This window comes from Impatiens glandulifera, chromosome 7, assembly GCF_907164915.1.
Source record: "Impatiens glandulifera chromosome 7, dImpGla2.1, whole genome shotgun sequence".
NCBI lineage: Eukaryota > Viridiplantae > Streptophyta > Magnoliopsida > Ericales > Balsaminaceae > Impatiens > Impatiens glandulifera.
The window spans coordinates 3,337,120-3,359,254 of NC_061868.1; the positions used below are offsets into that span (position 1 = coordinate 3,337,120).

At 30.7% G+C, this 22,135-nt stretch overlaps 3 protein-coding genes across 4 annotated transcripts; 2 read left to right on the forward strand and 1 right to left on the reverse strand.

The window, feature by feature from the left end:
- Positions 1–361: 361 nt before the first annotated feature.
- LOC124944956 lies at positions 362–7,457 on the forward strand. The gene is made up of 7 exons (XM_047485305.1): positions 362–499; positions 5,849–5,929; positions 6,113–6,325; positions 6,424–6,594; positions 6,687–6,743; positions 6,822–6,968; positions 7,086–7,457. Exons 1-7 carry the CDS (start codon positions 362–364, stop codon positions 7,455–7,457), a joined length of 1,179 nt encoding a protein of 392 aa, XP_047341261.1.
- A 1,788-nt stretch (positions 7,458–9,245) lies between these two features.
- LOC124910410 lies at positions 9,246–10,765 on the forward strand. Its single transcript, XM_047451045.1, has 3 exons — positions 9,246–9,383; positions 9,455–9,536; positions 10,424–10,765. The coding sequence occupies exons 1-3, from the start codon at positions 9,289–9,291 to the stop codon at positions 10,535–10,537; spliced, it is 291 nt and encodes a 96-aa protein (XP_047307001.1). The 5' UTR covers positions 9,246–9,288; the 3' UTR covers positions 10,538–10,765.
- A 554-nt stretch (positions 10,766–11,319) lies between these two features.
- Positions 11,320–13,675, reverse strand: LOC124910407 (pre-mRNA-splicing factor syf2). Of its 2 annotated transcripts, XM_047451041.1 has the most exons (7): positions 13,543–13,675; positions 13,250–13,461; positions 13,028–13,162; positions 12,757–12,959; positions 12,437–12,677; positions 11,860–11,996; positions 11,320–11,768 (listed from the first exon to the last, which is right to left on the reverse strand). In XM_047451041.1, exons 2-7 carry the CDS (start codon positions 13,371–13,373, stop codon positions 11,541–11,543), a joined length of 1,068 nt encoding a protein of 355 aa, XP_047306997.1. In that variant the 5' UTR covers positions 13,374–13,461; positions 13,543–13,675; the 3' UTR covers positions 11,320–11,540. The 2 variants fall into 2 exon arrangements, with proteins under 2 accessions (XP_047306997.1, XP_047306998.1); XM_047451042.1 differs by lacking the exon at positions 13,028–13,162 and having other exon boundaries at positions 13,250–13,606.
- Between the last annotated feature and the right edge of the window lie 8,460 nt (positions 13,676–22,135).

The following is a 22,135-nucleotide window of genomic DNA, read 5'->3' on the forward strand; positions in this document are numbered from 1 at the left end:
GTTAGCGATCTCTTCTCTAAGACCACTTGGATAGAAGTCTAGTATATATTCATCCGGCATGTGTATAAGTTTCTGAGAAATAGTCATGTACCTTAGATTATAATCTTGAACAGTTTTAGTTTGTTTCAGATTCATCAGTTGTCTGATTGGGGTATCACAAATTGATGGACCAAATTGCTAAAGCAGCGACTACTTGAGATTTAACCAAGTTAATGCTATTGTTTGATTTCTGGTTTGCAGAAATAACATGTACTAGTTTCGAGCATCCCCCGAGAAGTGAATAGGAGCAATCTCTACCTTAGTTGTATTTGTGGTGCGATCGACCCTAAAGAACTGTTATGCCTATATAATCCAGCCTTCAATGTTCACTCCATTAAATTTAGGAAATTCAACTTTCGTGAGTCTTGTAGGCGGAACATATGGTCTATCCATTGGTGCACCTATTCGTGAAGTCTATGCGTCATCCTCCGAACGATCACCATTATCCTTAGTCGTCAAGGTATGTAATTGTTCTTCAATGAATCCGCTTTAGTCTCCATCCACTTGCGTACTTCTATTATCGTCTGGTTCATTGACTCTACCGATACACGCAGGGAATCGTTATCCGATTGATGCCTTGTTTTGACCATTGTGAAGATCGACTACTCTGATACCAAATGATACCAAGTTATTAGAAAAAAATGGGAAGATGAGATAGTTTTTCACCGGAGAGATGAAGAGATCGGGATTGTGATAGAGAGAAGGTGAGATAAAATAGAGAGCTACTGCTCATAACATTCAACATACCCAATACGTGAGAAATCTATCTGAGTATATAGTGCTCATAAGATTCTCTTAATTCTGTTACAAACCAACTACTGAGGTGGCCTAAAAAACTAAGGGCCACTTTGTAAAAAGATGAACAATACAGATAAATAAATGCAAAAAAGGGAAAATAGAATAACCAAATGGTTATTTAGAAAAGAAAGAAAAAGATAAAGTTGTTCCTCAGATCCAACGGTTTCCAATGTTCCACGTGTAAGACTCTCACCCATTTGATATTCTTAATTTTTTCTCTTGTAACACAACAAACCTGGGTTTATTGATTCTTCTAGCAATTTACTCGGATCAGCTCGTAAACATAGAGCTTTCCTCCAGCAACTGAGGGAACAATCGATTTCTCTTCCTGGAAAATGAGATCCAGAATCACAGTAGTAAATAGACTATTTAGTAGATAAACAAAGAGGGATAGAGATAAAGAGTCGCGGCTAGAGGGTTTCCAGTTTTAGGGTAAAGAGAGAGTCGCAGCTAGAGGGTTTTCAAGTTTTCGGGTTTTCCAGTTTCTGGAGAAAGCAAAGAGAGAGATAGAGAGTCGCGGATGGAGGGTTTTCTAGTTTTAAGGGTAAAGAGAGAGTCACGGCTGGAGGGTTTACAAGTTTTAGGGTTTCCCAGTTTCTAGAGAAAGCAAAGAGAGAGAAAGAGAGACGTGGTTGGAGGCAGTGTTGGAGACAGAGATGGACGGAGTCGTGGATGGAGGCGGCTTGAGATGGATATAGATAGATTTGCGGCTGAAAAGATTTGGTGGATTGGAGGTTGTAAGGGAGGGAGAGAGAAGTGATTTTAGGAAATGAAATGTTTTGGGGGACTTAGGCGGAAAAACGAAATAAACGGGCGGGTAAAACTTTAAGGTAATTGGTTTTGCATTAAACTTAGCTCTAGGCGGAATTCAGCGCCAATCTGGGCTAATTTTTGCACTATTTTCCTTTAACCATTAGTGCGGATTTTATTGCAATTCCAATGGAATTTTAAGTAAATATTTTTGAACTCTCAGGTAGATTTTCCCTATTTGTCCTTGCATTAAACTTAGCTCTAAGCGGATTTCAGCGCCAATTTAAGCTAAGAATTGCACTACTTTTCTTTAACTATCAGTGCGAAATTTAATGAAATTCTAATGGCATTTTAAGTAAATATTTTTCAACTCTAGAGTAGATTTTTGTTATTTGGTCTTGCATTAAACTTAGTTCTAAACGGACTTTCCTTTAACCCTCTACGCTAACCCTTGCAATACTTTCCTTTAACTATAAGTAAATTATTATCTGCATTAAGGCTTGCAATACTCTCTTTACAATGTCAGTGTCGAAAGTAGTGCAAGATCTCTTTTACACCAAAATTAACAATAATATACTAAAAAATTCACCAAAATATACCATAAAATTCACCATATTTATAGATATAAAGTATAAATGTAGACATAATTACCTTGAAATGGTGATTAACTTGAAATACAAAACCAATGTATTGATGTTCTTGATTTTGGTGACTAATGTTTGAAGAACTTTATTGATGGAGTTTTTGAAGAAAAAAAATGATAAATGAATGATGTAAAAGGAAGAAGAAGGTAAAAAAATGTAGGGAAAAGTTGAAGATAGAATAAAAGAAAATGAGGAAGAAAAATTGAATAAGGTTAATAAATAAGTACATGGGTGGATGTGGTCAGTGAGAAATAATTAATAGGATCTGCACTAGTTTTTGCAATACACATCTTATTTGTTAGTACAGATGCTAATATATTATATTTTTCTAAATGGGTTAGTGCAAATATTAGTGCACACTAATACAGGGGATTTTTACCCGAGAGTTCAAAAATAATTTAAATTTATGACATTCAATAAGCACTAGTTCTCGCAATACACATTCAAATTATTAGTGCAAAGGCTAATGCAATATAATATTCTAAATGGGTTAGTGCACACTAATATAGAGGATTTCTATTCGAGAGTTTAAAAATAATTACAATTTATGTCATTCGATCTGCACTATTTCTCGCAATACACATCCAAATTGTTATTAAAAACGCTAATGCAATATAATTTTATAAATGGGTTAGTACAAATATTAGTGCATACTAATATAGAGGATTTCTATCCAAGAGCTCAAAAATAATTACAACTTATGTCATTCGATCTTTACTATTTCTCGCAATACACATCCAAATTGTTAGTGCAAAGGCTAATGCAGTATAATTTTCTAAATGGGTTAGTACAAATATTAGTGCACACTAATATAGAGGATTTCTACCCAAGAGCTCAAAAATAATTACAACTTATGTCATTCGATCTTCACTATTTCTCGCAATACACATCCAAATTATTAGTGCAAACGCTAATGCATTATAATTTTCTAAATGGGTTAGTGCAAATATTAGTGCACACTAATATAGGGGATTTTTACCCAAGAGTTCAAAAATAATTATAATTTATGTCATTCGATCTTCCCTAGTTCTCGCAATACACATCCAAATTGTTAGTGCAAACGCTAATGCATTATAATTTTCTAAATTGGTTAGTGTAAATATTAGTGCACACTAATATAAGAAAATTCTACCCGAGAGTTCAAAAATAATAACAATTTATGACATTCGATTTCCACTAGTTCTCGTAATACATATCCAAAATTCTTAGTAAACACTAATACAGTATAATTTTCTAAATGGGTTGGTGCAAAAATTAATGCACACTAATATAGGGGATTTTTAACAAAGAGAGGGATAATATTTTTTAAACGATCTGTAATAATATTGGCACTATTATATATATAAAAAGGCTAAATATAACGTAAAACCATAATATATATAACATATATATAGTTTAAAGAAATAACATTCCATTTAAAACCATTAAAATATTAGAATTCTCAAATACCGTTTATAATTAAAACACACAAAAACAACCAAAAACATTTTCAGAGTTACATAAAAACCATCCTAATATTCAATAAACATTAAAATAAATTATCAATCTCCAAACTTCCTCTTCTTCATTGCATCAGATCCGTTCGCTTCATGGATATTCTTCTCATTTATGTCTTCCGCCACAATGTTGATCAAGTCATTTGTACCAGTAGTATTTCGTTAGCCTAGCATTATAAACTGTTTTCGGAAACTTTGAGAACATATTGTAGAAGCTGAAACAATTATGTACAAGATAGGAAAGATACAAAAATATATTTTGTTCAAATGTTATTTTCATCAATTTGAGATGATGTGACAATTCACATTAAAAAATGGAAAAATGAAATAAAATCAATAGAACAAAAAAGACTAAAATTTTGAATAAAAAAACCATATTTGCAAGATTTTATTTCAGTTGTCCCAATCTTAAAAAATTTTAAAAGAAAATTTGTAATAAACCAGCATGTAGCTCGTGCATTTGCACGAGTAATGATATAAAAAACTTTGAAAAAAAATTACGGTAAAAATGTGATAGTATTTATAATTTTATTTTTAACTGTTTTAAATTTATGGGCGGGTCAACCCACAATCCGACTCAAGTATTCATTTATTCTCACATATATATCCAAATTAACCACAGTTCTTGACCCGGTAATTCGAACACTTTGAAAATTAACCATCATATATATATATATATATATATATATATATATATATATATATATATATATATATATATATATATATATATTAAATAACTTCACACAATATTAAAAAAAATGGAACAAGTAAAAGAACAACACACAATATTAAAATTTCTCAAACTTATATATAATTTATATCATAGTGACTAACAATTATGATACTAGAAATTTATGTCAAACGCAATATAATGATAAAATTTGTGTAATAAATTTAAATGATGATTATTTTTTATAATTAATGTGTAAATTTATAAATAAAAAAATAGAACTTAAATGTGTCATTTTATTATATAACAAAATTTATTGTATTTGATTAAGTTTTTTTAAACTATTGGATATAGAAACCATTGATATATCATATATTGTGATTCAATTTTTTTTATAAAAATTTTAATTTTTTGTATTAATTATTTCGCTTATATATTTGTGCATATGTATGGCACAAAAATACTTCTAGTTATATTAACTTGATATATATATATATATATATATATATATATATATTACAAAAAATAATTATGTTTTTGTCTCAAAATCCTTTATGATGTGTATCACCCTCTTAAATCTTAATTATACAAGATTATGATAATCATCTTGGTTTGAGACTTTCAAATAGTTTTGGGGTCATACAAATTCACTTTCAAACGAACTGTAATAATGGTGACTTGATAAATTGTGAGTTGAGTTGATTAGATGAGATTTGTGTCGAGATAACTCAATGAATTTGGAGTCAATATGACTAAGTGAATTATGTATCTCAATGGATTTGGATTTGTAGTCGATATAACTTTGTTGATTTATATTGGTAAAATATAATTTAAGATAAATAATTAAAATTATCATTAATATAACAAATTTCTAAATCCATTCAACTTATTTATAGTTAATATTATAGATATGGAAACTTTAAATAAGATTTCAAAATATTATTGAGATGATTGTGTTGTCAAATATTTAGATTTTTTTGCATAAATGCATTTACTAAATTAATGGATTACATCTAATTTAAATATTCAGGTTAATTGTATTTCAATAAATTCATTTATTAATTTAATGTATTTCCATTTAAAGTTAAATATTCTACCTTTCATGCATATATATATATATATATATATATATATATATATATATATATATTGTGCTTAGAAACAAGGCCAAGTGAAGGATAAACATTGCCATGGCTTTTAAGAAAGATAGAATTTGTTTAACTTTGTTCCTTACTATTATAGTTTGGCAATCTGTATGTAGTGTTTCTTCTAACCCAACCAAAAATTTATTGGGTTTGAAACACAAAGGCACTGTTAAAACAATAAAGGTTAGCTACCAATCTTTCATTAATTCTATTATATATATGTTCATGTCTAACTATGGTGATTGTAATTATTCTTTTGGTTGTTCATGTCTAACAATGGTGATTGCAATTTTCTTTTGGTAGACGGACGATGGAGAAGTGATTGATTGTGTTGATATTTATAAACAACCCGCATTTGATCATCCTTTAATTAATGATTTACAGGTATGATTATATATTTTCTTTAGTTGTATTAATTTGTATTATACTAAATACTATGTGTTTTATGAGTAAGAATCTTGAAGGAATTTTCAAAAGAATGTTCAAATGTCATAATAATGTTAAGTACCTAAATAAACAATTTTAGTCATACTCATAATCTAACTAATACATGTATGCACATGAAAGATGAGCCCTACTTCTTATCCTAATGGAATGAAAGAGGAGTCGAGATCCGATATAAAATTGTTTCAAGATTGGCAAAAGTATGGAGAATGTTCAGAAGGAACAATCCCTATTACAAGAATTACAAGTCCAAGCAACCATACCAAATATCCATCGCCTTTTATAAATCAAGATCAAAGTAGTCTTATTAGAAGGTCTCCAACTAATGGTCATGAGGTAAATGAAGATTTAATTCGCTCTTGATTCTCACTTTCTAACCCTAAAAACAAGATTTGTGTATGCTTATATCATGTCTTTTTCTTTGTCCAATCAAGTATGCAATGATTTCTGATGAAGGCACCAATTACTATGGAGCAAGTGCATGGCTTAATGTATGGAGCCCTAATGTTGAGTACGGCGAATTAAGTGCGGGTAAAATGAAGCTTATTTCAGCAACATTAACCGATTTTTATAACAGTTATAATAGCATTGAAGTTGGATGGATGGTAAGTCTTTACAAAAAAAAAAACTTGTACACAATCATTTACGAATTAAAACTTCTATATATTTATTCCATCTTTTCTTTTGTACTTGTAAGGTTTATCCATCAAGATACAATAACAGCACAAAACCAAAATTCTACGGATATTGGACGGTATATATGTTACATTTATATATCTCTAAAAAATTGATTATTTTAAATTAGATACAAATATGTGTTATTTGTAAGTAGAGTGATGGAGATCAAAGGACAGGATGTTATGATCTTGATTGTAATGGCTTTGTTCAAACAAATGGAGATGTTGCTTTTGGTGCTACAATAGAACCTGTTTCCACTTATAATGGAGATCAATATGAGATGTTTTTTACCATTTTTAAGGTAAACCAAACTTGTACATTAAATATGTTACCCTTTTTCAATAACATAATACATCAAACAAAATTAGGGAATTGAATGAGTTTGTAACTAATAATGGGTGAATGAAAAATATTGTAGGACAAAATAACAGGAAATTGGTGGCTTCAATTCAATGGGAACAATATCGGTTATTGGCCTAATACTCTCTTTAAACGCCTTGCTAACAATGCGACTATAGTAAATTGGGGAGGAGAGATTTTGAATGTTAGACATGCCGGACATCACACAACTACTCAAATGGGAAGCGGTCATTTTTCATCGGAAAGCTATAGAAAAGCAGCTTATATATCCCGAATGAAAGTATTTAATTCCAACTATGATCGAAAAGATCCGGGATACCTAGTAAAGATCCAGAGTAACCAAGGATGCTACGACGTAAACATCGATCAAAGAATAGCTGGTAAAGGGATATCTTATGGAGGTCCAGGATTTAGTTCGACATGCTCTTAATATATTAAATAGATAACAATAATAATATGTGATTGAAAATGATAAACAAAGAAAGCTTGTTTTTATTGTTATGTGATGCCTTATACAATAAAAAGATAAAGATCTGATCTTTTTTGTCTTCTATAGTCTTCATTTTCACAATGTCACACCATTAAACTTTCAATATTACTAATAGATTATATAAAAACAAATTGGAGAGAAGTTTAGTTGCAATGAGACAAAATCTTCCATTAAGGTCTTTGTCTTTGTTAGTGTCGAGAGGCCTTATGTCTAGAAGAAAGAGCGATGACTTGACTTGGCTTCAACCGCGAGCTCTTGAGAGTTTGGGTGATTTGGTGTGACTATCGCGAGATGAAATCGTGGAAGGATAGAAGAATATTAATAAATAATTCACTAAAATTGTTCAAATGTAAGGTGATCTTAACTAAGATAATGTTTGAATATTCAAATGAGGGTAAACAATGTTGGATCTCTAAATATGTAGATTGAGTTTATGCCGAGCCGAACAAAAATTTATTTTTTAGTTTACATTTATGTATCAAAATCTTTTAAAACTTATAATATACTATTACTATAGTGTTTTTAAGATAAACATTTAATTCTCAAGTTTTTTTAATATAACTTTTTTTACACTAACTTCAAGTTCTTCTTAATTTTTTTCATATAATATTGTTCACCCTCCTAACTCTAATTTTTGACACTTTTCATCACAATTAAGATGGCAACGGGACGAATTGGGCGGGAAATGTGTTTATTATTCTCACTTTGTTCTATTTCGATAAAAATAGTTATTATAATTCATATCTCGTTTGGTTTCATGTAATCCCTGCATAGTACCGTTTATAACTATACTCTTTAAAAAAAATAAAATTATATGAATTAATTTTTTATCTAATATATATGGTAATGTGATTGGAAAAATCATATTATTATGAAGAAATAAATTTTTTTTTTTTTATAAAATATGAAAAATAAATATATTAATTATAAAATAGATTTAATTATGTTTATTAGTATTTGAGACGGAATCATAAAAAATTGAGTCGATACACAAATATCATCTCGTTTCATTCACATTCACGTTAAACTACAGGTCAAACCGAAAAAACGCTACAAACTTAAGGATTTTTTTTTTTTTTTTTTTAAAGACACGTTAAAATAATAAAAATAAATATTTTGTATAACACATGAAAAAAAGAAAACTAGTTTTTCTTTCTTTAGAGCTTCCTTTTCCCCCAAATTCTTCAGCCGGCGAGAGCAGGAGGAAGAAGAAGAGAGAAACGGCGACGGAGACGGCGACGGCGACGGAGACGACGACGGCGACGGAGACGGCGACGGCGAGATTCAGCACAGGAACTATCAAACATCCTCGAATCGTCTCTTCCATAGATATCTTCACACATAGAAGTTTCCCTTCCCAATTTTAAGCTCTGTAAGCTCCATCTTCCTGCAGCTTTTCGTCAACATGTCAATCATTTCTGGACTTCTCACGATTAATTCACCAGGTATTGTTTATTTTCTTCATCAATAGACTCAAATAATTATATCCATCTTACATACCTGATTATACATTGATGAATGTTCAAAATTGCTTCAGTTCATCATAAACTTGTCTTCCACCACCATAAACATGATAAGATCAAGTCCAAATCCATTGTTAGAATTCAGTCACCTTCACCCTCAACACTGGTATATCTCTAGTTCGTCTCCTTGTTATATTAATTAAATGATCTTCTTCACTTGTATCCTGATTGATCACTCTCTGTGTATAATATCTAATTAACAGATTGAATCTGTTGGTGTTAAGTGTTCTACTTCAAGAAACATTGTTATGTCTGCTGGAAGAGATAATTATCCATCATTGATCTCTGATTATGATTCAGAAGAGGATTCATTTTTGTTAACACTGATAAAGGATTCTTTTAGGTAATATATAATACATTAAGAAATGGAAGCATTTTATTTAACTAATGATTCTGGTTTGTTGTTGTTTTTAGGTCATTGAAATCATTATACATCTTCCTCTTAGAGCAGCCTAGCCAGCTGAAGTTCATAGAGTGGCCCAGTTTCCAGAGCACGGTTAGCTTCTATAAATCGACTCAAAATATCGTAATATGCATTGCTGATATAACCAAAACTAGCTGCGGATGAGAATTAGAAACTGAAATAGCATAAACTGATATACCTTGAACAAGAATTAGGTTTTGATGAAATGATACATTGGATTAAAGAGAATTGAGATGACAATGAGAAGAATTAATAGGGAAAGATTGAATCCTAGATGTTAGGTAGATGGGAGATAGTAACAAGATATCGAAATATGCATTGCTGATATAACCAAAACTAGTTGCGGATGAGAATTAGAGACTGAAATAGCATAAACTGATATACCTTGAACAAGGATTAGGTTTTGATGAAATGTACATTGGATTAAAGAGAAATGAGATGACAATGAGAAGAATTAATAGGGAAAGATTGAACCCTAGATGTTAGGTAGATGGGAGATAGTAACAAGATTATTCAACTAATTCATTTCATTAACATGTAGGTTTACCAAACGCGTAAACTTTATCCTTGTATCACTCTAATTGTTTAATATTATCTTTGAAAAAAATGTTCATTTGCTTCATGAACTTACATCAGTCATTCAACTTGCCACATGGAACTTTTAGAAATGTCTGAGATTACTTTCAATTGTCAATCTTTTGGGGAATTTTTGAAAGAAAATATTACTTAGATTGTGTAGAGATGATTTAAGAAGTTAACCAAGAACTGGTGAGGTTGAGTTCTTTTATCTTGAGTTTCTTGACCATTAAACTGAAATATCTAACAGTTTGAAAGGGGGATCATAAGTATGTTCAAACTATTGCAACTGTGATGAATCTTTTGGTTTTTCCATTACTTGATTATTATTATGATTGTAAATACTTGTTTCGAATTGTAAATTTTGAAGTTTGTTTGTGTAGGTTAGGACGGCTGTGCTAACCCTTGTTCTTGTAGCTATGTTTATCGTTGCACTATCCTCAATCGACTCGGCTCTATGGTATATATTGGCATTGGTTCTAAGAAAAGCGGCGTGAATACTTATCGATATAATATTCATAATTCTGTTTCATGCTCAATATTTCGACACTAGAATAGTCGGTCCCTTTAGTGTTGTTTCTTTTCACCAATCAGACATTTTGTAGCTTATTTTGAATTTGAATTGTTACATTCAATTGTAGTAACAAATTGCAGTTTCACTTAATGGGGAAATTGAAAGTATTAAGATATGATGTTTAATTTAAGTTTTTGTACTTTTGTTATCATTCTTTATTTCACATAATTAGTTTTTTTTTAAAAGGTCAACTACATAATTAGTTATACATTCAGCTTAGGTTGTCAATAGAGACCTAGAGTATATTTATTTATTTTTGTTTAAGATTGCTATTGGCCCGAAAAGAGTAAAGAATAAAAAAAAATTATTTTTGATTTGTTTCATTAAAACGTTGAAAGATTTCTGAAATAAGTCTCGAACATATGACGAGTTTTTACAAAGTTTGAAACCGTCATAAAATGGCCAAAATGACCACAAAATCAAGAGATTAAACGTCGGAATGATACACATCAATCAAATACGATCACTACAAATACCCAACAATTTTTCGATGGAGTATATTAATTGCTATCCTAATGATTTTTCATACATAAGCCAAATTACATTCAAATCCAAATTCAAACTCATTCAATAACACCCAAACCATTCAATGCATACACACATCCAAACACCTGCATTTTTAACAAAGACAAGATTATGAATTGTTAAAACAAACTTACCATTTTTACTTTGAAGCCAATTCTTTCATGAACTCAAAACAAAACATACCAAAAGCACAAAAATATTACTATCAAACCTATGTAGATTTTTTAATACTCTGAATCACATTACATATAAACCCATAATAGAAATAGAACAAAAATCTATTCAGTTAACAAAAACAAGCAATAAAAAGGATACATTAAGTGCAAACAAGGAAGAGATTCATCATTTAAGACAAGAAACAGAGATTCATTTTTTCTCCCTTCACAATTGTCAGTCATCAGTTAGTCGGGCAAAGCAGTTCCTCGTTCAAGATTGTTCTTAATTTCCAAAGTGTATTTCCCAAACGCCCTTTCAATCTTCTTATTGAAATGCTCATTCCTGTCATTGATCGAGTCAACATCTTTCTCATCATGGTGCTTTCTCCTTCTGCTAAACGAAGTTCGATTATTATCTCTATCCTTTAGCTCCTTCGCCATCTTTTCTATCCTATCCTCTGAAATCTTCGGTGCCTGTTGTATAACAAAAACAAACAGATCAGAAACCCAACCAATTATTTTGAGATGACAACAAAAACAACCATTTTAGTCTTCTTCTTCTTACCTTTCCATACTGTAAGCTTGAAGCTTCACGATAGAACTCCGGATCACTCTCTTTATTCCTATTATATTCCTCGAGGTCAATATCCACCTTCTGTGCCCGCTTCTTGTGCGCATTATATAATGTCCTCTGGTTAAAAACTGTTCAACCAAACCAACATTTAAATACACAGTAGGGTTAATTATTTCAAATAATCTTGTTTCATGTAGATTATTGAAAATTAGGGTTTTGTTTGATGAAGGGCCAACATCAATCAAATCATCAACCAAAATACTAAATTACTAAATAATAACATTTTGCCCAAACAACCCACTTCCTACATCAAACAAAGATTTATTTTTTCAAGTAATAACCCTATATCAAACAAGCTCAAGGTTATTAGGGGAAAACTACGTTAGGCATATAAATATATAATCCACAAAAAAACTTGTTTAGTTTTAATTAAAAACAGGTTTTTCGGTTGATGATTTGAATAATGTGATTATTGAATATTCAAATTATTGATTAGATAGTGGGTTATTTCAAATTAATATGAAATAACCCACATCAAACAAGGCCTAGGCTATTTAAAACTATTTACCATCCCAGCCAAACGGAGCAGGATTTTTATCCCGTTTCTTGTATTTCGCCTCAGCAGCTTCTTGGGTATCTAACATGAATGCTTCTTTCATATCCAGACCATTTGCATCCAGAAGCTTGCCAATTTTTTTCTTTCTGTCCTCATACCATTTCTCTTTCGAAATGCCTCTAGATTCTGTTGGAGCTTCAATTCTTTTCTTTTCAGCTACCATAGCATTTTGATTTGCTTTTCTTGCCTCATTCTGCAAGTTTTAAATTCAGCAGTGAAGCAAATATATAGAGAGAAGATGCATATTAGTCCAATCCAGAATTTGAACTCACCATCTTTAGCCTTAACTCGAACAGTTTCTTCTTTCTCCCAGTGAGGTTTGTGAAGTCAACTTCTGTTTTATCCTCCATGGATTCATTGTTTTGATCATGATGGTCTTCAAGGTCATCTATTTCGTCATGCAGATCTTCTTTCTGCCTGGCAGCAACATCAGATGTATTCTTCTCAATATCCCCACCATCGATTGAAACTACTCCTGGTAAACAATTAACAAATCAAACATATGAAAAGTAACAAACCAAGTAAGATAAATTCAAATGATACCTTGTTGATCCTTCACCTCAACTGCCTTAGTTTCAGCAATTACTCTAAAACAGTACTCAGTACATTCATGATAAGCATTCGATGCGTTTCTACATTCAGGGTGCACAATTCTGTTTGCAGCCTTCTTTTCAATCTCTGTTCAAAGAATAACCTCAAATTGTAAAATATCAAGTCAAACCTAAGAAAAACAACAGACCCATGTAGAATAGATTTAAATGATACCTTGTTGATCCTTCTCCAACAATGCCTTAGCTTCATCAATTACTCTGGAACAATACTCATTACATTTATGATAAGGATTCGACGCGTTTCTGCATACTGGCTGCACAATTATGTTCGATGCCATCTTTTCAACCTCTGTTCAACTGTGATGGTGCCGACCTCGGTAATGGTAAGAAAGAACGAGGGTTATGATAATCTGGTGTCACTGTCCTGGAGAAATTAAATCGGCGATCATCTGAGTGAGATCTGGTTCTATCTGTAGTCGCCAAAAAGGAGAAAGAAAGAGTCTTTACCTCCGCCTTCGTTCTAGGGTTCTTCTCTCTCTTATCTTGAGAGAGGCTGAGGGATCTTGCCGGACGGAGAATTGGGGGTAAGGGTTCCACCCAAAATCCAATTAGGTTATTTTTATTTTGTGTGGGAGGAAAAACAATTTATTAATTATCAAAATAAAAATATCTGGTTAATGTAAAAATATAAACTATTATATTTCTTAAATAATATATATAAATAAATAAATAAAATAACAATGTTATTTCATATTTGAATTTAAGTAATTGTATATTATTACAAAAAAAAAATAGACTTATTCCTATTTTATGTAATGAAAAAAATACATTTTTTTCCCCAAAATAATATTAGTATTAAAAAATTATATTTTGTCTTGAAATTTTTAGAAGTGGTTAAATTATTGTCTACATCACATTTATGAATAAATAAAATATTAATATCACTAATTTAACGATCAAATTTTAGCGTTAAGACAATATACATTGTTTTGTATCATTTTAACAATAAGAAACTCCAAATTGTGAAGTTTAAAAATAGAGGTCCGAAAATCTAATTGGAGCCTCAATTTGACAATTTAAAGAAAAAAAAAATTGTCCATATCACATTTGTTTTATTTTCAAAAACATGAGAAATGATTCAAACAACTTACATGAATTTTAAGTATTTTTAAAATATTAAAATCTCTTAAGATTATTATCACTAAAGTATAATGTAAGTTATTTAGATAAAAAAAAATTAATTTTAAAAGAGGTTGAGAAATCCTTGAGGGTGTGTTGTTTTCTATAATCTTTCTCAAAAGTATAACGGTGAAATTGAGGATAATATGTAAATTTATTTGGAGATCTTATAACTCATTGTTTTCCCATTTGGTGAATTGAAATAATATTAAATGTTTTAAGGAATAAATGACTAGATAATCGAGATCTTGTTTCCTTTAATAAATTATCAAAATGTTGATGTAAATTTGTATCGAAGTGTTATGGCATCAACAAAATTTGTATCGAAATAACAAATTGAGTCTCTTTATTCGGGTGAATTGCAATTTAAGACAACTTTTTTTCTTTCTTTTTTTTTTAGAAAACAACATAGTGTCATTTCATTAAAAAAAATAAAAGAGGGAAAAATACAAAAGTTTAAGATCAGATCTAGACAGTTTCTAGATTTGACAATGAAACAATAATTAAATTACAGACAATAACAACAATCAATTAGCGCTTATAGCGTTTTTACTTTGATTCTACTTGTGACCAAACGAAATATCCAATATCTGACAGAGTTTTATATTCTCTTCATTCTTTTCGATTCCTCTTCAAGATTGAATGAGTGCATTTTCACCTGAATTTATATCCCTCAAATATTTTCAGCAGTTCTACTTCTTTCACTGTGAGTTCTTGAATTTCTTTCTTTCAAGATATTGTAGATTATTGTTTCAAAGTAGCATTTCAGCATACTTACATAGAAGGATCTTCCTTTTGTTTTATTCTTCATCCACTCTTGGATTTCATCCCATGTTCCTGGAAAGTTGATGATATTAATATTTGCAGCATACCTCCTCTAGATTTGTATTACAAAAGAGCATTTCCCAAATAAATGGTTTATGTTTTCCTCAACTCCCAAACATAGAACATAGTTGATATCAAGATTGTTTATGTATTTTCGAATTCTGTCTTTTGTTGTCAACATTTTCCTGTATACCAGCTAGAGAATAAATTGGTGACGAGGAATAATCTTTAGAGACTATACCACATTATGTCAATCTACATCATGTCCTCTTGTTCTAACCATTTCTCATGTATTTCCTGTAATGAACTTCTTGTTGCTTTCTATTTTCCAGCATATTTCATCATTTCTTTCATTGAGTTGCTTCTGCCGCATTAGGTTTAAGATTCTATCACCTTCTGGAAAACGCCTGAGAAGTGAATCACATTTACCTTCATAGACGTCTCTAAATGAGTACTTGATGTATTCTCTTCTAACTCTGCTTCCTTACATTTCTTCTTTCAATATAATGGAAATATTATTCATCCAAGGATCATGCCAGAATAGTACCCCTCTTCCATTTCAAATTGTGGTTTGCAGCATTTGAAAGTCATCTTTTCTTGTTTTTAGGATCTTCTTCAATGACCATGTCATTCTTTCATTAATGCTTCGTGTCCAGATACTTTGTTCTTCTTTTATAAATCTTGTATGCACCCATTTGACCCACATGGAGTCCACTTTCTGCTCCAACTCCCATAAGCTCTTAATAGTGAGGGCTTTGTTCCATTCAACACAATTTTTTATTCCTAGTCCGCCTTCTTCTATGGGAGTGCAAACATCCTCCCATTTGACTTTTTTGCCTCATATGCCTTGTGTTTTCTAGATGTAATCTCTCATGATTCTATCGAGTTCAGCCATTACTTTTTTTGGGATGACTATTTGTTATGTCCAGTAGTCAATAGTTCCAAAGATGACTCTTTGAACGAGCTCGATTCTACCTGCATAAGACAGTTTTTTCGTAGCCCAACCCAAGACAAAATTTCTAATATTTTTCTACTAGTTGTCTGAAGTGATTATATCGGAGTTGTTTTGATGACATGGGTACTCCAATGTATTTCACTGGTAGTTCACCTTCCTCGATTCTCATAATATTGAATATGTTTTTTTTTCTTTCTTCATTAACCTCTCCATATAAAGCCTGACTTTTGTCCTTATTGATGCATAAACCTGTAATACTCGAAAAGATTGTTAGAGCTTCTTTGATTATACTAACAGATTCAACATCCGCATAAACCACAAAAAATAGATTATCTGCAAAACATATATGAGTTATTGCTTCTTCTTTGCAGTACAGGTAAAAATTAAAATAATGACTTCTCAGAAGCATTTAAAAAATGCAGTCAAGAATTTCCATTGTTAAGACGAATAGGAAAGGAGATATAGGGTCTCCTTGCCTTACTCCCCTTTCACCCTTGAAAAAGCCTCCATGAATATCATTCACGCTCACAATAAAGTGAGGAGTGGACACACATTGCATAATTCAATCAATAAAAATGATTGGAATACCTCTTTTTTTTAACCACACAATTTGAGACTTCTTATTGGATGTCAATTGTAATTTAAGACCTTTTTTTTAACCTCACAATTTGGAGCTCTTTATTATGATCAATTGCAATTTGGGACCTCTTTTTTTGAACCTCGCAATTTGGGGTTCTACATTGTCAAGTTTGTACAAAATTCGGTTTTGCCCTAACGGACATGAACGTCAAAAAATGTATTATGTTGCCTTTATAATTAAAAAAATGAATAATGACACATAATTCTAAATGATCTAAGCCTGACTCAACTTCATTTCATCGTGATGTGAAGAGGAGGAGAGTTAGGGTAGGGTGAGGGTAGTCGAGCGCCACGAGGTGAAGGGTAGGGGAGTCAAACTATGATGCAAGGGATGGAGTCAAGGATGAAGTTTAATTTGAGTAGGGTTTTCTTTTTTCTTTTTTCTTTTTTTTGTTTTTGTTTTTGTTTTTAATGAATTGACATTTATTAGAAAAAAATAGGTGACATTTAGAAGTACATGTCAATATTATTTTTTAATTATAAAGGTCACTTAATACATGTTTTTGATGGACGTTCATGTGCGTTAGGGAAAAATCACTATGTACAAACCTGATAATGAGGAGCCTTAAATTGTGGGGTTCAAAAGAAGATGTCATAAATTTCAATTTACCTCAATATGGAGCTCCAAATTGTGAGGTTCGAAAGAAAATGTCTCAAACTATAATTGACCCCAATAAGGAGTCTCAAATTATGAAGTTCAAAAGAACAAGTCCAAAATTGCAATTGACCCCAATAAGAAGCCCTAATTTATTATTTCGGCCAATGTCTAAACCGAATATCTAAGTGCTTCAACAACATAATAGATGATCAAGATGAAGACAATTCAACCGCTGAAGTTATAACATAACATATATAATTACATTGTTTATTATTAATTAATGAAAGATTTCATAATTACTTAAATACCCTTACTCTTAATATATTAAGGGATTAAGCTGTAAAACAAAGACTACGTTTTGATTTAATAAACTCATTTCACATTCTTCTTACTTCTTGGGTTTCATCCCGATCCTTATTCACATTCAAAATTCTTCTTCTTATCTCTTCTTTAGTTCCATTTCATAATCTACACCACCTGTTTAACTCCGTCAACGAAGAAGCACGCTACACTGGTATTAGAGCCAACAATCTTCTATCCGTTGGAAATTCATATTTTTTTCACTTTCACTACAAGAAAAAGAAACAAGAACTGGTCATTCACGTCATGGTTGGAACAATATCGAAAATAGAGAATCAACATTCTAAGAAAGTCTCAGATTACATTAATGAATGTTTAGAGGAACACAATTTTATAATCAAAAGCTTAGAAGATTCAGTTCTACAAATCAATGAACGATTAAGTATTCAGAAAAAGAATTTTGAAGACTTTAATGATCGAATAGATTTACAATTCAACAAATTACAAAAGAGATTCGAGACAATGATCGAAACAATGGTACAACAAATTAACAACAATAATACTAACAACAATTGGGGGATTCCTAAAAAACATCAAGGGCATCATAACAATTTGGCACAAACGTAAATACAAATACAAGAGGAGTTCATACAAGTAACGTTCAAACTCTTAATACAAACAATGTTCAACCTGATAATATAAATGTAAGAATGGATTATAATCTTGAAAACGATAATTTTGAATTTCAAAAATTTAACAATTATCATGATCAACACAATTTCAGACAACAAAAACCATGCATATCATATTCATAAAAGTCTAACAAAAATATATTTTTCCAAATTCGATGAAAAAGATGTGGATGGTTGGATATATTCAGTAGAATATTTTTTTGCGTTTGATGACACCCCTCCAAATATTAAGGTAAGAATTGCAGAATTGCATTTAATCAACAAAACAAGAATGTGGTATACAAATTACAAATCAACATTAGACTCTAATATGATAGTAACATTGGATATGCTTAAAGGGGAAGTTAAAAAGAAGTTTGGTTTAACCATCTTTGATGCCCCAATAAGCGAGTTAATGAATCTTAAACAATCTAGAATGGTAGAAACACATAATGACAAATTTATAGAAAATTCCTACAAACTTTTTATAATGACTAATGAGTATATGATGGATTATTATTTTGGAGGACTTAGACAAGAAATTGTTGATCCGGTTAGACTACTCAATCCTAATAATATCAATAATGTGATGACAATGGCCCGAGTTCAAGAAGCAATATGCATGTCATATGATAAACAAGCACATTTATACAAGAACGGTCCTCCATTGCTCCCAATCCATTGCTCTCAACTATGGCCAAAAGACCATTTAATAATAATTCTAACAGATTCAACTTCAAAAGAATAGATTCTAAAGTTGTAGTAGAAAAAAAGGCAAAAGGAGAATGCTATCAATGTCCGAAAAAATTGACTCCACACACAAATGCAAGGTAATTATTTATACATTGAAAGCATCCAAAAATATTGAACTGGCTAATGACGAAGAAATAGAAGTTATGAATATGGAGATAGAAGACTTATTTGTAGTATCATTTAATGCCTTGACATGAACAAATTACTACAAAAAAATGATAGTACTTTGGTATATCAAAGAAGTAGTAGTCAATATTCTTATTGATTCAAGCAGTACACATAATTTCATAAATGTTAACATAATGTCTTTAATTAATCACCATGTTTCAGTTATTAACCATTTCCAGGTTTTAGTAGCAGATGGGTCTACATTACAGAGTACACAATTATATTTTCAAATACAATGTTTCCATACAAGACTACTATTTTAACACGAATTTGATAATCTTAAAGATGCCTAGTTATGACTTGATTCTAGGAATAGAGTGGCTTATTAAATTTTCAGAAATTTCATGGAATTTCAAACAATTAATAATATCATTTTCTTCCCACGTTAAAATGTTTACAATTACTAGTCTCACATCTACCATTCTTAATGAGGGAAAATAAATGACAAATTTCAAAAAAGAAATTAAGTTTGACAAACTATATCATTGACAAATTGTGTTTCTCTATCTCCTCAATTCTTTTTCAATATATATACTAACACGAGTTTTGAGATGTCAAAAGAACAATTAAACTTACTTTTGTATGAGTTTAACTTTTTATTTCAGGATCGGACAGAGCTTCCTCCCACTAGACAACAAGATCATCATATTGTTCTTAAGGAGGGAGCGATACTAATTAGCCTCAACCCCTACAAGTACCCTGCATTGTACAAAACAGAAATTGAAAAACTGATTGTAAAAATGTCTAAACAAAGTATAATTAGACCTAGTAACAATGCATTTGCAGCACTTGTCATTTGAGTTAATAAAAAAGATATGAGTTGTAGACTTTATATAGACTATAGGAAACTAAATAACATGATAATTAAAAATAAGTTTTCTATACCTATTATAAAAGAATTATTTGATGAACTAAATGATAGTTGTATACATACCAAACTTGATTTCAAAGTTGGATTTTATCAAATTCGTATGAACCAAAAAGGTATACATAAAACAGCATTTAAAACTCATGAAGGGTTATATGAATTTTTAGTCATGTCATTCGGTCTAACAAATGCTCCTTCTACATTTCAGTATACCATGAATACAATATTCAAACCATATTTGCAAAAAATTGTCTTGGTATTTTTTGATGATATACTTGTGTATAACAAAAATTGAAAGGATCATTTAACTCATATTCGATTAGTTTTCAATATTCTGAAACAACATAATTTTTTTGTAAAAATATCTAAGTGTTCTTTTGCCTAAAAAAAGTAGAGTACTTAGGTCATTTTATCTCAACTGAAGGAATAGAAGTAGATCCTAATAAATTGTTATCAATGAATCATTAGCCTATCCCAATAACAATTAAAATGCTAAGAGGTTTTTTTAGGACTAACAAGCTATTATAGAAGATTTATATGTAATTATGGTTTAATTGCTAGATCACTAATTAATTTGTTGAAAAAATATAGTTTTGTATGGTCTAAAAACTCATAGGAAGCTTTTGACAAATTAAAAACAATAATGTGTACTCTACTAGTTTTGGTACTGCCTGATTTTAACGATACTTTTATTGTGGAGATAAATTGAAGCAATATTGGTATGGGGGTTGTTTTAATTTAGAGACGGCAACCCATAGCATTCATAAGCAAGTCTCTTTCTCTTAATAATAAATTTCTTTCAGCATATGAGAAATAATTATTTGTGTTAATTATGGTTGTAAAAAATAGAAATCATATCTACAATTTAAGTCTTTCGTAGTAAAAAATGATCATGAACAGTTGAAATATTTATTGGAATGGAGAATACACACAGTTAACCAAGAAAAATGGTTATAAGCTTATAGGGTTTGATTTTTTTGTTATCTATAAAAAAAGGTAAATAAAACATTATTGTAGATGCTCTCTCAAGAGTGGAAGGTCATTGTTAGGCTCTTTCCACTCTTCATTCACCTTTTTAGATAATATTTCATCATTATGGGATAGTGATCCGAATCTTAAAAATATTAGTATTGATATTTAGGGAGAACTATACACTCACCCCTACTATTCTTATTATACCAACAATTATCTTAGAAAGAAAGACAAACTAGTAATAAGATTTGACACGGATCTTAAAAATAAAATAATATAAACAGTTCATACATCGTCCGTGGGAGGACATTCTGTAGTAAATATAAACACAAAGAAAATACAACTCGCCTTATTTTGGAAATGTATGACAAAAATCCATTCGAAAATATGTGCGTAATTATCAAGTTTGTAAACAAAAAACCTGACTCACATCTCCCCAATAGATTATGACAACCCTTCATGGCTCATTTTATAGCAATTACATATTCTTATACATCTTATTCAATTTTTATGATTTTATTGATAACATATTCAAACTATACGATATGCCAAAAAGTATTACTAGTGATAGGGATAAAATTGTCTTTAGTGCTTTTTGGAAAAAATTACTTAAATTACAAAGCATAAAACAAAAAATATCTACAGCTTATCACCCTCAAACAGATGGACAAACAGAGATAATCAATAAATGTGTGAAACTTACATGAGATGCATGATTACCCAAAGACCACACTTATGGAGTAAGTGGTTATCCTTAACTAAATGGTGGTATAACAGCAATTTTCATTTTACAAGTGGTGTATCTCCATATCAGCTAGTATACAACCAGGAACCACCAGTGCATGTCTCATATTTGGCTAGAGACACAATTGACCACAATCTGGATAAACTCTACTAGTAAGAGAACATCATCTCCAATTAGCTAAACAGAACCTCCGACGAGCACAAAAAAGAATGAAACAATAGTATAATAAGAAATATAGAGAGGTATTTTTCGACATATGAGACAAGATGTTCTTAAAAGCTCAATCGTACAGACAAGTCACGCTCACACAAAGCTTCAACCTAAATTTTATGGGACCTATGAAATTACAGGCAAAATCAGACAGGTATCGTATCGTTTAAAACTACCATCTCATACTCATATTCGTAATGTCTTTCATGTGTCACAA